The sequence below is a fragment of the Canis lupus genome, chromosome 6 (genome assembly GCF_011100685.1).
Source record: "Canis lupus familiaris isolate Mischka breed German Shepherd chromosome 6, alternate assembly UU_Cfam_GSD_1.0, whole genome shotgun sequence".
Lineage (NCBI taxonomy): Eukaryota > Metazoa > Chordata > Mammalia > Carnivora > Canidae > Canis > Canis lupus.
This window is the reverse complement of record NC_049227.1, coordinates 13,490,143-13,506,347: the sequence shown is the minus strand read 5'-3', so window position 1 is coordinate 13,506,347 and position 16,205 is coordinate 13,490,143. Positions and strand designations below refer to the sequence as shown.

At 47.5% G+C, this 16,205-nt stretch overlaps 1 protein-coding gene across 12 annotated transcripts in view; it reads left to right on the top strand.

The window, feature by feature from the left end:
- The window catches only part of SDK1 (sidekick cell adhesion molecule 1), a 537,600-nt gene that overhangs the window by 319,672 nt on the left and 201,723 nt on the right, over positions 1-16,205 (top strand). For 9 of the 12 annotated variants that reach the window (XM_038539586.1, XM_038539587.1, XM_038539590.1 and 6 more), the window contains one exon: positions 2,042-2,178. In XM_038539586.1, the coding sequence (XP_038395514.1) occupies positions 2,042-2,178 (137 nt within the window). Of the gene's footprint in view, positions 1-7; positions 192-311; positions 467-1,211; positions 1,362-2,041; positions 2,179-16,205 lie in introns of those variants that run through there. The other 3 variants (XM_038539595.1, XM_038539596.1, XM_038539597.1) reach the window with 3 other exon arrangements.

Genomic DNA, 16,205 nt, shown 5'->3' with positions numbered 1-16,205 from the left:
TTTACAAGGCAATTCTAAGCCCCTGGAGTCAGCATGCACCCCTGGGGGAATGGCATTATTCCTCACCTCAGACCCCAGCCACCGCCCCACGGCTCCTAGGTGACCCTTGGCTCTGACTGACTCACCAACTTTTGGAGCTTCCCACCCCCCAGGAGGAAGGAGGACTGTCTGGAACAACTCACAGAACTTAGGCAAGGGCCCTACTTAGGATTTCAGTCTTATCATAAAGGATAAAGTCAGGTCCAGACACCAGAAGGGAGGCCAGGGCAAGGTCTTGGAGGGTCCCACAAACAGAGCTTCCACGTTTTCAGGAGACGTCATCCTCCCGGCATGCAGATGTCCGATGACTGACCAGGAAGCTCAACTGAGCCTGGCATCCAGAGTTTTTATGGGGTGTCACTATCACTGGCCACATGACAGAGCTCACTCTCCAGCTCCCACCCCTCTGCTTCCAGGAGATCAGAAGGTTTGGTTGATGTTGCTCACTCCAAGCTCTAACCACAGGGTTGGTCCAGCCTGACGAGTCCCCTCCTGGGACACTCGTGGCCGTGAGTGCTACCGTCAGCATAAACTTAGCTGTGGCCCTATGGGCCCCCCACAAACAGCTAAGACAGCCCTTCAGGAGATTCCAACCTGGGTAAAGACCAGACCAACTCTGTATGATACCACAGTCTTATTTGGACATATTTATCCAAGTGTATCTTGGTTTGTTTTCAGGGGGGACTGTTTGAACAACTTTGGTCTGTTTCAGAACAAACTCATTTCAATAGGAAATGGGGCGTGGGAGAAAAATAGGTATTTTATCCTGGCATTTCCTTCATATTGATCTTCACTGGGAATTTAAGGGAGAATCAGTTACTGGAGAATTCACTCCCTCTCTGATTTAGAACCTCATTCACAATTAAAGAGAAAACAAGCCAACATTTCAAGCTCAAGTTGATTCTTTAGTGTACTAATTTAAACTTTCAGTCTACACTGGAAATATTAGCTTGTTTATTAACGGTGTGCCTGGGTTATAGAGACCTGTGTTTCTTAGGTGGCTGTGAGTATGTAACAGCTTAATAAATTTCACAGTGTAATGAGTACATTTTTTAAATTAAAAATATCAAGTATAATTATGGCTCTCAGTGCTGACCTACGTGGGCCAGCAGTAATTGATGCCTAAGAGAGACCAAAAACTAGCCAATGGGTGAATCAGGTCCACCCAGCACCCTCCTCTCAGCACCGCATGGGATGTTTCTAGAAGCCACATAACAGGGTGCTGCTCCCAGATCCGTGAGATGGAAAGGTCCTTAGGATTGTACAGCTGCAGACACTTGCTGGTAGAAATCATGCCATTGGAATTTAAAGTTTTGTCACCAGTAAGTCCCAATATACAGTCTTCAGTATGCATTTGCTTTAATTGTGCTTCCGTTCCATAGCCTTGCTGATGTGTTATTTGCTTTTTCCAGGAGTTATTAGAGTTTTCTCCACATTCTCCTGAGTCCTTCCCCCAAACTCTGCTACCCAGCAGAAGACAGAACGACAGCACAGCTCCATGCTCCATGTCAATAAAGAGCCAGCCCCTCTCTAGAAATACATGTGGGCATTTTGGCTGGTGTGACCTCACATGCTAGTGTCCAAAACTTTAATGTTAAATCTTATTTCCTAGGCCTTTGACTGTTTACACGGCTTCCTGCATTTCCATTAATAGCTTTGGGCTCTAAGAACTAATTGCTGACCCAGGTTTTCTCAATTAAATAACATACTGTGTAGAAATTGGCCCTCCCCACCCGCTTTAAGTTATGGAATCATCTGCTGTGTAATCTCCACCAGAAGGATTTGATCAGATTTCTTTTGGTAGGAAAACAACACTGTGAACAGGGAAGGGTTTGGGGTTGGGGTGGCGGGGAGCTCTGGGGTTTCAGTATTTGTGTTTGGGGCATACTTTATATTCTCCCATTTTCTGAACATTGCCCACCAGGACGGTGCGGCATAGGAACCAGGCTAACCATCGACTCTGATATGCACTGTCTTCTCTTTTTGTTCCTTTGTACCCAAGTGAACTGCCTCACTCACCTCAGAACCTGCTGGCCACCCTGAACTCTTCCCACAGCCACACCGTGATGCTGTCCTGGGTTCGACCCTTTGATGGAAACAGCCCGGTGCTCTATTACATTGTGGAGCTATCTGAGAACAGTAAGTAGTGAAGCAGAGTTGTCGCCTTGGATGATAATCACATTGCTCTCTGCACGATTATTGTCCTCAGCCTTTATTTCGGGCTCAGACCCTGAACAACTAGTCAAATGCTATGATGCTTTACAGAGTTCAGTGAAAATCCCTGCTCTGGCTTCAGGAGAGATAGAAGGGGACGTGGAAACCTGAGACTGATGAGAAGGGAGCCTGGGGAGCTTCCTGTGAGAGCCCAGATCTGGGGGCTCCCCAGGGAGGCCATGCACACCCCTGTCCCCAGGCCTAATTCGGGCGTGAGAAGTGAAGCCTCCACCTGGGCCTGGCTGGGAGTGAGGCATCTTTGCATGCTTCCTCTGGTGTCTTTGCATGCCTGAGTATTCCCAGGACCCTCCCTTCTCCCCTCTTGGCCCCAGCCAGCACATCCTATCTTTGCTCCAGCCCCCGCAGCTGCTATGTCCTCTCCACAGGCCATGGAATGTGCTCTCCAGCGCCTCTCCTCTTCTGCCTCTGGCAGCCTCCTCTTAGGAGGTCAGGTGCACACCTGTGATTTCAAGGGGTATCTTTTCCCCCCAAAAAAGATCTTGGTCTCCAGCATCCTTATCCAGACCTCGGGAGGCCTGCACAGAGCATCATCCCTCCTCATCTCTGTCTAGTGGTCTCACACATGCTTCCAGTGTGAGTTCTTCACACTGTGATTTTGACTCCTTTTAACCCTGAGGGTCCTCACCACAGGGCCTGTGGGCCTTCATATCTTGATTCCAACCCCTAGACACCCTTAGTGAGGCCTGTTCGAGCTGCAAGGCCAAGAACAGTCCTCGGCTCTTTCTCCCTCACTGGGCCCAGGCTTCCAGTGCAGTTCAGCCACCCTGTGGATTTGTGTTCTAGGATGAGCTGGACCCTGCTTCCCTTTCTAGCTCTGTAGACCCCGTCTCTCTCACCAGGACAGCCTCTAACTGGTCCCCCTGCTTCTACTACTCTTCTATTCCAAAGTGTTCTTACACAAGCAGAAACACTGGTCTTAAAATATGAAGGATGTGTCCTCCCTGGATATACCCCACAGGGCTTAGGATGAAATCCACCACCCTCAGAGCCCAAGTGGGGTCATCTACCCCACCACCCCCACCCCTGCCACTCTGCTCTTTGCCACGCATGTGCCAACTGCACTGGTTTCACATTGGCTGTGTTCACAGGCCTGGTTTCCTTGGTTGGAATGCCCACAGGGCTGGACTGTTACCCTTCATGCTTACCCAGAACCTCCCAGAAGAAGCCTTCCTGCATACCAGTTCAGTTTACGCTTTTACTACCCAACAAAGTCATCCTCCCTTTATTATATTATCTCATGCATTATTCCAAACTCCTTCCCGGGCCTCCCCTGAGGGACAGTGAGCCAGACCACAGGGAGCTGGACTCTTATTATGGTCAATGTAATGGGGCCCATGGCTTGTCTTGTCATGCTATTGTTATCATAAATGGGTCCCTGTTCAGGACAGCTAGGCATGGTGCTCTCTTGGGGTACCTCCACTGAAACCCAAGTCAACCTGGCAGAAATCCAAGTGGCTCATTGGCACTGCTTACCCATGCAGGTGGAGGTGTCCCACAGCTCTGCTACAGCTCTTCCCAAGCCTACCCGTCCGCTTTTCCTATAATTAGTGACTTCACTCACCAAGTCTCTTCTAATTATCTTTTATACTTCCCCTTCGTCTCGTGTGTGAGATCCTCCTTCAGATCATCACATGCTCACACCACAGCAGGCCCTGTGTGACGCTCATTTCCCAACAGAGGAAGCTGACATGCAGAGTAAGTCACTGGCCGAGGTCACATAGCTGGTAGGAGGTGACAGTGGGTTCCACCCAGGGCTATCTGCCTCTTAATGAGTATCAGGCATCTACAAAGAAGTTCCATGGGGCACATTCTCCTCTACGGCACTTCTGCAGCAGCATTAAGGTAAATGCCGACCCACGATGGTGCACTTTGGTCTCCGTCTGTGTGGAGATTAAAGGGACCCACTTTGCGAAGCTGCCTTTATTTGAGTGGGACAGCTCCCGAACCAGTCCACTGAGGGAGAGCCCAGAAGCAATATTTTAGTTCCATCTCCTGGGTTTCTAAATTTACACCCATGGCTCTCTCTGTGGGCTTCAGTCTTGAGCACCATCTGAGAACCATGTGCCTGAGATCCAGCTCCTGGTTCCCCTTTCTGGTGGACTTCTCTGATGGCCCATCTGGTCCCTTTCCCCAAATTGTGGGGCAGGAGTATGAATGGAAACTGGTCTGTGTGCCGCCGTCCATCATCTCTTCAGCCCAACGGCTCTGGTCAAAGTGGGAAGGCATTGGTGTTATTTATTAAAATAACCTTTCTGAGAAAATAAGGATTTCCTGAGGATCTCATGGTCATGCGGCCTGTAAGAAACGTAGGGCTTGATGGTCTGTGTGAAGACAGAGACACATGAACAGAACTCTAGCCATTCAAATTCAGACAAACACGAGTCCCGCTGGGTGTCCATGTCCTTGAGACCAGGACCAGGTTTCCCTCATCTCTGTGTCCTCGGTCCTGACACCAGGTAGGCACTCAGCAAATGAGCTGAAATGGATCTCTCTGGAAAAGCACCTTTGGGATGGACTCAGGCTATAGTCTTAGACCCTCTCCCAAATGACAAGTGCTCCACCACCCTTGGTTTATGAAAATAAGACATTGTTTGAACACACCATACCCACCATTTTCTCAACAGATTGCATGGGTGATAAGTTCTTTCAGTCAGACATCTTGCCCGAGTAGGACACAGGCTTTCTACGCAAACATTCGTCCTACCCATGCATTCATTCACTCAACACTAAATTCCGGCTGGGTATCTGCTTCCCCCAGGTGCTCTTCTCAGTGCTGGATGCAGAGCTGAGGTGACTGCTCTCCAGGCATTAACAGCAAGGGGAAGGTCAGGCTCATCTCTACATGGGGCCATGTAACGAGCTCCCGCTGAGCTCTGTATCACTGCTGTGGGAGCATGGTAGGAGAGGGACCGGCTGGGAGGTGAATCACAGAGCCCTCAGAGTGGACAGGCCCCAAGACTTGGGCCAGGCAGAGGGGGCGGCAGCATCAGCAAAGCCCCAAAGCATAAACATGGAGGCGCGGAGAGAGCAGCCAGCTTCTACAGGGACAAGAGGGGAGTGGGGCCAGGACATTGCCCAGTGCTATAGGAGTGTCTGCCTGGGGAGAATCTCTCTTGCTCTTCGTGCCACAGCTCAACTATGGCTCTCCTCCGTATCTCTTCTTGACTCAGAACTCCATCATGCCCAGGCAGGCTTTGTCCTTCTCTCCTCGGGGTCCCTACACCCCTAGATATATTTCTCCTGGAGTATTTGGTACTGTATAATAGTTCTTGGTCTGTGTGTGTGTCTCCCAGCAAGACTGTGACCCCCGTAAGGGCAGGCCGGGCCCGAGTTCTCTTTGTATCTGTGACAGCCAGCGGAGAGCCTGGCATGCACAGGTTGACTCTGTGGGGTTCAGTGGCTTCACGTCACTTCGAAAGGCTCTAAGAACATCGTAAGTCCCTCATTAGCCTTTGGCTCTCTCCACTGGACCTTTCTGGAGCTGGCTCAGACTCCCATCTGTTTTTCCTTCAGAGACTGTGATGTGGAATAGTGTAGACTACTCTAGAGTATTCTACACTATTATTATTATTATTATTGTTGCTCAAAGTATTATTATTACACGAAGAAGCCAGAGTGGTAAGATGGTTATCTCTGGGATGATTCTGATTTCTACTATGCAAAATAAGTCTGTGGGCTTTCCTGAAATAGTTCACATCACTGCCAGTCACATGGTTGCCTGTCTTCCTGCTGCGGCAAACGGGAAGACCAGCACTGTCCCCCAGGCCAAGGATCTGGTTTTTATTTTTATTAGGAAGCAGTGCCCTTAAGAAACAGCTGAACCCACTAGCTAATTATGGTCAGAAAGAACAGCTTAGCAGCAATACACTAAAATGGAAATATTTGGCCTACACTCTGTACTATGCAAGTGGATAATTCTGAATAACTCCGTTCAGCAGTCCATCGATCCGGCTGCTCGGGACACTTTCTGCAGCCAGCTTCTCCTGGCAGGCTGATGAGGATGCCATTCTCCTGGAAGCCATGGCTCCTGCAGGGGCCAAACTGGTATGGTTCTGTGGCAGGGGCAGGCCCTTTGCAACACTTGCCCTTGCCACATGCCAGACATCACTAGAGGGCCTCTCCAGAGCTTTTATGAAGCAGAGCTCTGGAGTTTCATTTGAGCCTTTGTGCTCTTGCCTGGAGTCAGAACTCTCTGCAGAAAGCACATTGGGCCTCTCAGGCATCCTGAGGATCGCCTCTCTGGAGTTTGATAGTTCTCCTTGCTGAGCTGGGGCCCAAAGAGGGCAGCCATGTCCACAGCCTGCTTCTAGGTACACGTCTTGGGGGCTAAGAGCACACAGGGTCCACGGGCAAGGGGACTCTGGGGTTCCTGGGTTAAGAGAGCTCAGGGATTCTCGTGGCCTTGATAGCAAGGACCCTGTAAACTGGTCGAGAATTCTGGTGAACAGCTAGAGCATTTGGCCCAGTCTCTTAAGTGCTCCTTGAGTTGGATCAAAAATAATCTTTCTTTGAGATTATTATGATAACAACGCAGGAGACTGCCAGAAGAAACTGTGAGAGGCTTTGAAGTGGACTCAGAGACAGATCAAACACACATTACCAGGCGTCTCATCCAGCAGCCTTTGGGGCTGGCTGCCTCTATAGAGACCCACACTTTTCACAGCTTTCAAGCTGTTTCACAACTCTGTAGATAGTACAAAACTTAAGAGTAATGCAAATAATTCTCATCCATTTGCATTTGCACAGAAGAAGGGGGAAATTAATTTAAAAAACAACAACAACTGATTAGAGGCTATAAATAGAAATAGGGAGGTGCAGTATTGTTTCTAAAGAATCCAAGTTTCATTTACTGTGGATTGGTGACAATATTTTTTAAAGCCAAATGCCCTAAGACCTCAGTTTTTATCTCAGAGCCTCATGGATTGCCAGCCTAAGAATGCAGGAAATCAAACTGTTGTCCTGACCTTCTTAAAGCTTGGAACAGGGAGAGTTGGACTCCTGGCCCTAGTTCCTTGCACCATGAGATCAAAAGATTGTCTCCACATTGGAAAGAAATTGAGGGGGGGAGGGGTGTGTTCATGGAGGCAGTGGCTCAGCTAATCAAGTTTCCTGGAGTTGTGGGGAAAGTGGGGCTGGTTTCCCTCCTTAATGATGCACCACTATGTACTGGTCCATCTGTTCTCATGGTTCAGTTCTCAGTAGCCACTCAGCATCCCTGCACTCTTGCCATCTTCCATCCACGATGTGGGAAGGGACCCTTGTTAATAAGAAGAGCAAGTGTCCTAAGCAACATCATCCAAAGGTTGTCCTTTCCATCCTCAAATCCTGTGAGTGGGATCACTTGTCAGCACTGTGATGTATTATTTTCAATGACCAACCAAATGCTGCCCTGTTAGGCCCCTAAATCAATAAAGGATGTTAAAAATTTGTAAAAAAAAAAAAATGTCTGGGTTATAAGCAGTTCTTGTACTAACCGGTTATGACTCTGTAGATATTACCCAGTTTTGCATCTAGCTGTAAATTCAGAGTGTGCTCTTTGAATTCCATCTTGAGATAGTCCTAGCACCTTACTGGTTCCTTCATGAATTAGTGATCTACCTAAAATCTTTAGCACATGTTCATTTTGTATTTGGATGAGAGCCATGATTTTACTTTTAAAAAATGGATCCTTTCAGATGAGTGAATTGGATCCTTTCAGATGAGTGAATTGGCCTCATATGGTATTAGAAACACATCTACTCATGGAATGAGCTTGTGCGATAACCCTGATATTTGGGAGAGGCAATCCTTGTCTTAATCTAATCCTCAGACTGAAACCTTTGCATGTGAGACCAAGGCATTTACTCCACTGATAACACGAACCCTTGAGGTCTTTCACTAACTAGAAAGATTGCCTTTTTCCTATGAATCTTTTTTAAACCTTAGCAGGTCTCTCGGTAAGCAGGTAACAACCACACATATGCAAAAACCCAGGCTTAGTTCTTCTATCAGCCTTTCTTAATAAATATGGGTGTTCACAGTTTTGCCATCTCATGTTAAAAATATTTGAATTTAATTAAAAGATAAATTGTCATTTTTATTATTAAAGTTAGGCATGCTCACTAATAAAAATTTAGAAATTACTTGAAGCACAGAGAGAGATAGTAATCAGGATGGTCCCTTGTGAGTTGAAAGCCAGCCCCTCTGTCCCATGTCCTCTGGGACTTCATGCCTGCCCACCTTCTGTCTGCCAGCCCTCCTTCCCTGCTGGCTCTTTTCACCTCACCGAAGGATCACTGCTGCCTCCTCATCTCTCCACCATAACGCCTGCACTTCTCGGCGGAGGCCAGAACATCATCTGAAGGACAGATGCCTGAACAGTCATGGTCCTCCGAGCAGCTGTTAGCTTGATTCCCACCGCCCTCTTGCTTCTTACCCATTATTCTTACGTCTCTTGGGCCATTGTGTCTGCCATTCCATCGGACTCATCTGGAGACTTGGTTTCCCATCCTCCCCTAAATTGCTGGCATTCCGTACTTTACTTGCTCAGTCCCCAGAGCTTTCCATCTGGGACCCCACTAATGACCCTGTGCCACTGTGGCTCACCTGTCACCCATGTGCTGTCATGCCCTGATTTCATGTTTGCCACCTAGACCTCAGTCCTTAGCCCCAGATGCATATAACCTCATGTCCCCCAGCCATTCTTACCCTGCTGTCCCATGGGCTCCGCAAACTCAAACAGTCAAGATAGATTCATCCCATTTCCCCTGAAGTTGTTCCTTCTCCAAGTTAGAAACACAGACATCGTTTTGACTCACTCACCATTCCTGCCCCCACAAATAGTAAGTTCTGCCTCCTAAATGTGTATCCAAGCCATTACACTTCTCCATCCCCAGAGCGCCTGTCCTTCCAGTTAGCCTTCTCAGGTCTGCCCTCCCTGAGCCATCCACTGGAGCCCCCCAAATGTACATGTGCCTGAGTGAAGCCCCCGTCCCACCTCTGGAAGCCCTTCAGAGGCCTCTCAGAGGAGGTGTCGCAGTGGGGCAGGGTGTGAGCCCGGACTTCCTTCATGGTCTCTGTCGTTCCCCAAGCGTAGGGCTCAACACAGCCTGGAGACTGGTCCCCAGCCCATCTTCCAGCCACACTGCCAGCCCTAATTCCACCATAGAGATTTCATTGCTTAAAGAATAGATTCAAGGCTGATTAGCATGGTATATAGCGCTATTCATCATCCACCTGCCACCTGCTTCTCCAGATTTATCTCCAGCCACTCACTGCTTTGCCTGTTAAGCTTTAGCAACAAAGCATTGCTCATGGATCTCTGCAAACACCAAGCAGCCAGGGCCAAGACAACCAGGCTCCACCTGTCTAAGGATTCTCTCCCCGTCCCAGCCCCTCTGTGTCCCATCTCCTCCAAGCAGGGTCCCCTGTCTCCCCTTCCAGGGTGCACTGTCCCAGGTCTCCTTCTCTGGGGGGATCACTGTCCCAGGTCACCTTCTCTGGGGAGGGGTGTGCTGTCCCAGCTGTCCCACTCTGTGTTGGGGGGGGCATTGTCCCCTGTCTTCCCTTCCAGGGGTCACTGTTCCCAGGTTTCCTGCTCTGGGTGAGGGCGCTGTCCCAGGTCTCCTCCTGGTGTGTGTGTGGGGCTGTCCCAGGTCTCCTACTCCAGTGCGGGGATGCACTATCCCAGGCGACCTTCTCTGGGGAGATCACTGTCTTCAGGTCTCCCCCTCTGGCTGGGGCACTGTCTCCCAGTCCCCTTCTCTGGGGAAGTGCGCTGTCCCAGGTCACCTTCTCTGTGGGCAGTCTCCAGGTCTCCCCTGGGTTGGGGGCGGGGGAGGGGGCACTGTCCTAGGTCTCCTGCCCCAGCAGTGCTGAATTACCCAGTAGGCAAATCAGGCCCTTAGGGCACAATGAAGGCAAGACACCAACACATGAAAATATCCAGACGGAAACTTTTAAGAATATTTTTCCTATTCCCAAGCTTGCAAAAAATACTGAAAGTTTCCATTCAGAAGATTTTTTACTTCACATTTCTTTGATTACTGGTCCTGCTGAATACATTTTTCCAAGTTCCTTGGCTTTCTGTGCTTCCTGTCTATGATCTATCAGTTTCTTTTCCTCTGGTTTTGTATCAGAGCCTTAGGGTTTCTTCTGTCATTTCTGACACATATTCTTTCACCTTGCCTTTTACTTTTAATTTTTGTGCATTACTTTTTGACATACAGAAGTATTTGATTTTTATGTACTTAAATCTATTGATATCTTCCTCTGTGATTTCTTTCATTACTTTTATGTTGGTTGCATATTTCAACACAAGCATAGATTTCACATTATTATAAGTTTCCCCCTTGTTTTTAAAGCTTTACATTTTCATACATTTAACTGAAATTCATCCAGAATTTATATGAAAATTCTGGCATATGATTTTTATTCTTTCCAAATGACCCTCATTTTCCCAACACAATTCATTGAACAACCCATTTATTTATGGATTTTTTTTCCCTTTTCTATACATTTGAAAGACCTATTTCTATCAAGGTCTGTCTGGGGTCTATTTGGACCCATTGATTCATCATCTGTTTTCCTGCCTGGTCTCTATTTTAACTGTTTCAGTTCTGAAACATGTTTGAATAGCTGATAAAGCAAGTTCCTTCATCTTTTCAGAATTTTGCTAGTTCTTGTCACCTGTTTATTGTTCTGAAAAAAAAGTAGGGATTATTTTGTCAGGTTTCAATAATAGTACCATCGTCTTTTTAGTGATGTTAAATCTACAATGAGTTTTATGAGAACAGACTTCTTGGAGAATCTGTCTTTCTACCCAGAAGATAACAGCTTCTCCATTTCGTTAGCTCTTTGTTTACATCCCATAGGGAAGTTTGCAGGTTTTTGTGATAGTTGTGCTAAGATTCCGTCCTGTTCCTACTGCAGGTAGGGTTTTCTCTCTATTCCATCCATTCCATGTTATAGCCAGCTCATCATTGTTGGGGTACTGCAACAGCCCTGATGTTCGGGTGTTTGTCTTCTTTCCAGCCACTTTCTAGATCCTCTTACTATTCTAATGAATTTCCAGTCAATCCTCTTACTATTCTAATGAATTTCCAGTCAAACACTTACTGTTTCCTTTTTTTTTTTTTAAATCTTACCAGGTTGGTCAGAATAATTTAAAAGAATAATCAGTGTAGTTGTGAGTCTCTTGTTCGTCCTCTGATCTCAGTGGAATGTCTAGGGGTTTACTGTTACATATGATACCGGGGTTTTGTTGCTTAGTGATATATAATTTGCATATCATGAAATTGAGGGATCTTAAGTGAGTTTTTACAAATACACTTATACCATGTATCTCATACCTCAGGTAAGGTACAAAACGTTTCCACCCACGGGGAAGTTCCTCTGTGGCTCAGGTCAGCCTGTCCTCCTCCTGCAAGGGCAAGCCCTCAACAGCCCTCTTTCCCCATGCAGCCTGTTCTGAACTTCATATAAATGAACAGGATATTGATTAGAAACAAGTTCTTTATGATCTAGTATATTCTTCCCATTCATGATTCTTATGATTTTAAAAATATTTTTAAGGAAATTTCTTCTAAGCAAATTATTCCTAAAATAACAACATTCTGTTTGACAATACCTCACAACTTCTATACATGAATATCCTCAGCTCCACAGCCTTGAGGCAAATTCCTTTTTTTTTAAAGGTTTTATTTATTTATTTGTGAGAGATACAGAGAGAGAGAGGCAGAGACACAGGCAGAGGGAGAAGCAGGCTCCCTGTGGGGAGCCCGATGCAGGACTCCATCCCAGGACCCTAGGACCACGACCTGAGCCGAACGCAGACGCTCAATCACTGAGCCACCCAGGTGCTCCAGGTCCCACCCTCCACATAGCTTTTGGAGGTGACACGCTAAGGGACTTGGTCACCATCATGACACCAGATTCCTGAGCCTCAAACTCCAAATGAATGTATTTTTCCTTCACTTGGAAAGGAACACTCTCTTCCATGAGTTAATACCACATTTCCTCTTTTTTGAAGACATGCTAGAAAAAACGTGAGTTTGGGAGGACATGCCTGGGTCTTCTGCATCTCTTAAGGTGTCTCAGCTGGAGGATCCATGTGGTGGGTGTCTATGCCACCAAGAAAACACCTGTTTCTCCCGAGTGATTTAGCAGCTTCCTTTTCAAACTCTGCCATCCAGTCCCTTTTCCCTTTGGTCTCCAGGAAACCCAGAGCTAAACTGAGTGCTTAGCTGGATGACCTGAGTCATCCCAGGTGCTAAGACATGGCTCTGTCTTCTCCTCCTTAATGATTTCAGATTTGTTTATTTGTATTTTCATTTAATATCCAATTCTATGTGTATTTTCACTTTAGGTGTGTCTTCTTTAAAAGCACTAGACTTCTCTCTCTGTGCATGCACACACACACACACACACACACACACACACACACATATGCATGTGCACACACACACGGAGTGCCCCAGCGATGCTAGACCAAAGTCCTCCTCTCCAAAGAGCCATACCAGATCACTGAGCAATGCCGCGTGAGAACAACCTGAACTGGCAGGCTGACATGATGCTGGTGTGAAGGCAGCTTTGTCCTTTGTCGGTGTGAGGTTCATAGGCGATGGAAGAGAGCAGGAAGGCTGCTTATTCTGAATTGGTGATTGAATTTCCCTGGAAGGAAGGAGGCCTGGGAACTAGGGGCTGGGCCTGGAGACTGCAAACCCACTGACAAGCATTGATCTGGATGGATCATCAGCTCACTAGGCTGGAGCATGCTGAGTCTGAGATGATATTTTGGGGTTCAGGTGGCAATTTCCTACAGGCAATGTGTCTTTCCTGGAGCATAGAAAATTCTAGTGGCCACAGCTTTCTTGAGCTGGGTATCTTCTATCAGCTGCTGGGCTAAGATCAGCTTTGGGGGAGCATCCTCTGGGGCCCAGGGCCTCCCCCAAACCCCCTCCCAGCATCTTTGGCGGGGTCAGGAAGGGTGCTTCATCCTTCACAGTGATTATTTCTAAGCCATGTGGCTCAGCTCTTTCTTCTGTGGCCACAGAGTCTTTTCAGAAAGGGCCAGGCAGCTATCTTGCACACTGCTCTCCATGAGCTCATTTGCTCCTGTGTGAAGGCCGCTCCTGACTGGCACTACACAATATGTTCAACATCTTCATCCCCACTTGCTATTATGTGCTTAAAGGCTGACGGGCTTTGTGCTGTTTTGCTTGCCAAAATTGCAAAGACTTTGTTCTTTATACTTCAAATCGTTTTAATGCTGTCTTTGAAACATAGCTCACACAGGTATCTACTAATAGCCTCAGAGTTGTTAGGAAGTATTTTATGTCTCAGCTCATTTTTCTCTGGGCTTTTGCATACTGAACCTTCACATTAATGGCATTTGCTCCCATTTTAAAGTCCATGCAGGAAGACAGAGCGTGTCACAGACACTTACTCATCTTTGCTATCTTGCTGTGCCATAGGCCCAGAAAGGGGCAGAGGTGGAGGGCTTGGGGGTTCACTCCCTTTCAGCTCACTGCTCTCAGGTGAGATGCAGGGAACCCGAGGTCTCTCCCACAGCCCTTGCTGGTGCTCACCTCGTGGCAGGCTCTCTCAGAGCCTGTCCCACACGCCGATGTAAATCCCTGCACCAGTTTGCCTGCTGTGACCACTCAGTGCGAAATACAGAGTGGCCCCAGTGATGTGTCTTCCGTAAGGCTGGGGCAGCTTCTATGCAGAGAGGGCAACCTGTGTCTACTTTGTCACCTGCCAGCCACAATTCGAGCTCTCTGAGGTTTGACCAGTTGTATGGGGTGCACCACCACCATCCTGACATGGCTCCTGCCCACAGCCCAGTTCGCCTACACTTCTGGATCCGTCCAATCCCTGTTCCCAACCTCTGTGGCTTCTGCTTCCCCAACTCAGTGCCCAGCCCATTACCAGGAGTGTGTGTCCCCTTGTGGACCTAAGCCTCAGGCACATTTGGAGTTTTACCCACAGTTCAGAGGCCCCAGGCCCTTGGATGTGAACAGTGTAAGGTCCCAAAGCCTGTTCCCAGCATTGCTTTGGCTGTGTTCCCCAGTGAGGGGAGGGGGGCTCATTTATTTCCCAAATGCTCAGCGCTTTCATTCTTAACTTTGAAGGTCAAACTTGGTGCCTTTTTTCCCTCTGGCCTTGTATATTTTCTCATTGCTCCAAAGAAGTCTACAACAGAGAAAGCCCTTCCCAAATGGAGGATGTCAAACTGTACTTAAACTGTCTGCTCCTGGGTGTTTTGTCTCAGGTAGGACAGAGCCACCTGTTGCCTACCCCCTCCCAGGCCAAGGAAGTTCCCTGACGGGTGGATCTCTGTGGGCCTCCCCCATGCCACCAAGCAGGTTATGACCATCCCTCCTGTGACCTCAGGCTTCTCTCCCAGGGTTGCCATGAGCAGGTCTGAGTCACACCATTCTTTCAAACTTGTGCTTCAATTCACTCATTTTGGATATGTATGATGCTTTTGTGGCATCCTGTCCATCCTGAGGACTTTGTCTCCTTTCGCGAGCACAGCCCATTCTACAAATGTGCCGTCTACCAGCCACGCCTGACTCTGCAGCACTGCTACAAATTCAAGTCCTCTCGTCTCATAGCAATTCCTAACCAGAGCCCTACAAAAGAGTCTTCTTTCTTTAACCTTTGCAGAACTAGTTATTATCTGTGCTTCTCTTAATATCCAGATGAGCTTTGAATAAGCTGAGAGAAACTGTTCTTTAGCACGGGCTGTGCCTGCCTGTGAGTCCCTGCCCCCGCCTGAATGGAGGGGCTTGGAGGGGATTAACTCTCAGGCAGAGCAGCTGAGCTGTTCAGGCGTGCACGTTATTTGTTGTCCAGCCCTTAAAACCACGTTTCTCGGTTCACATGATGACAGGAACTTTAGGGTACTTGAATGTAGAGAAGCAAACGGTGATCATCCCACCAAATTAATTTCAGTAACTCAGTGAGCTGGATGCTGAAATGGAGGCCGGAGTGGTCTCTGAAAAGCTTGAAAGTAATAGCACAAACCACTTGAAAAAGCATGAAAATGGTTTGAAAAAAAAATGGGGAATGCATCTATGCCTGTTTTGTTTCACTTTTTCTCATGTTCTATTTTCCAAGTTTTTGTTAATGAATATGTATCTTGTGATGTGTTTTGTAGATATATAAATAATATGTGTCTATAAAATTTATATGTAATTATATATAATATTATATATATATATATTTTTTTTACCTTCTCACATTACTTTGTGGGCATATGGTTCTGTGGGTGGACTCAGATTTTGGATGGCTTATGTAGTTTTGGAAGTCTTGTTAAGGAAAACTATTCAGAAGCAGAAGGGCCTCTGCTAGGCCTTAGGGCAAGGGCAGATGCAGGCTGAGAGCTCAAGGTCCCTCTGTCCCTCCTTCCAGTGCTGCTGCTAGACTCCTACCATATGGGCAGCTGGTGCTACTGTTTACAGCTGTGGAGGACACAGCACCTGGCTGTCACTCCATCCCAAGACAGCAGGCCCCCAAACACCAAGAGCTACAAGTGAGCTGCATCTGGGACATCCCATTGTCCAGGCTCCAGCATCAGGAAGGGTCACAGTGCTGGTGACATCCTATTTGAGCACTGTGACCATCGTATCTGCCCCACGGCAGCTCTGAGTCTGCTGTCCGTGCCTACCTGTGTGAGTCACATACCCAGCCTCATTCTCTCCCTCTGCAGAGCACAGGGGCCTTCCAGGTTGGGTCGCACTCTGCTTGTCACAGTTTGTCCCTCCCTTCCTGATCCACTCCCTTCCTGATCCCCTTCCTGATGGACCTTTTCTTCTCTTATGATTGATTTTAGAACAGTTTTAGGTTTACAGAGTTATTGTGAAGATAGGGAATTTCCAAAAGCCTTTCACCTAGTTTCCCCAATTATGAACATTTTGCACCCATGGGTACATTTGTCACAATTA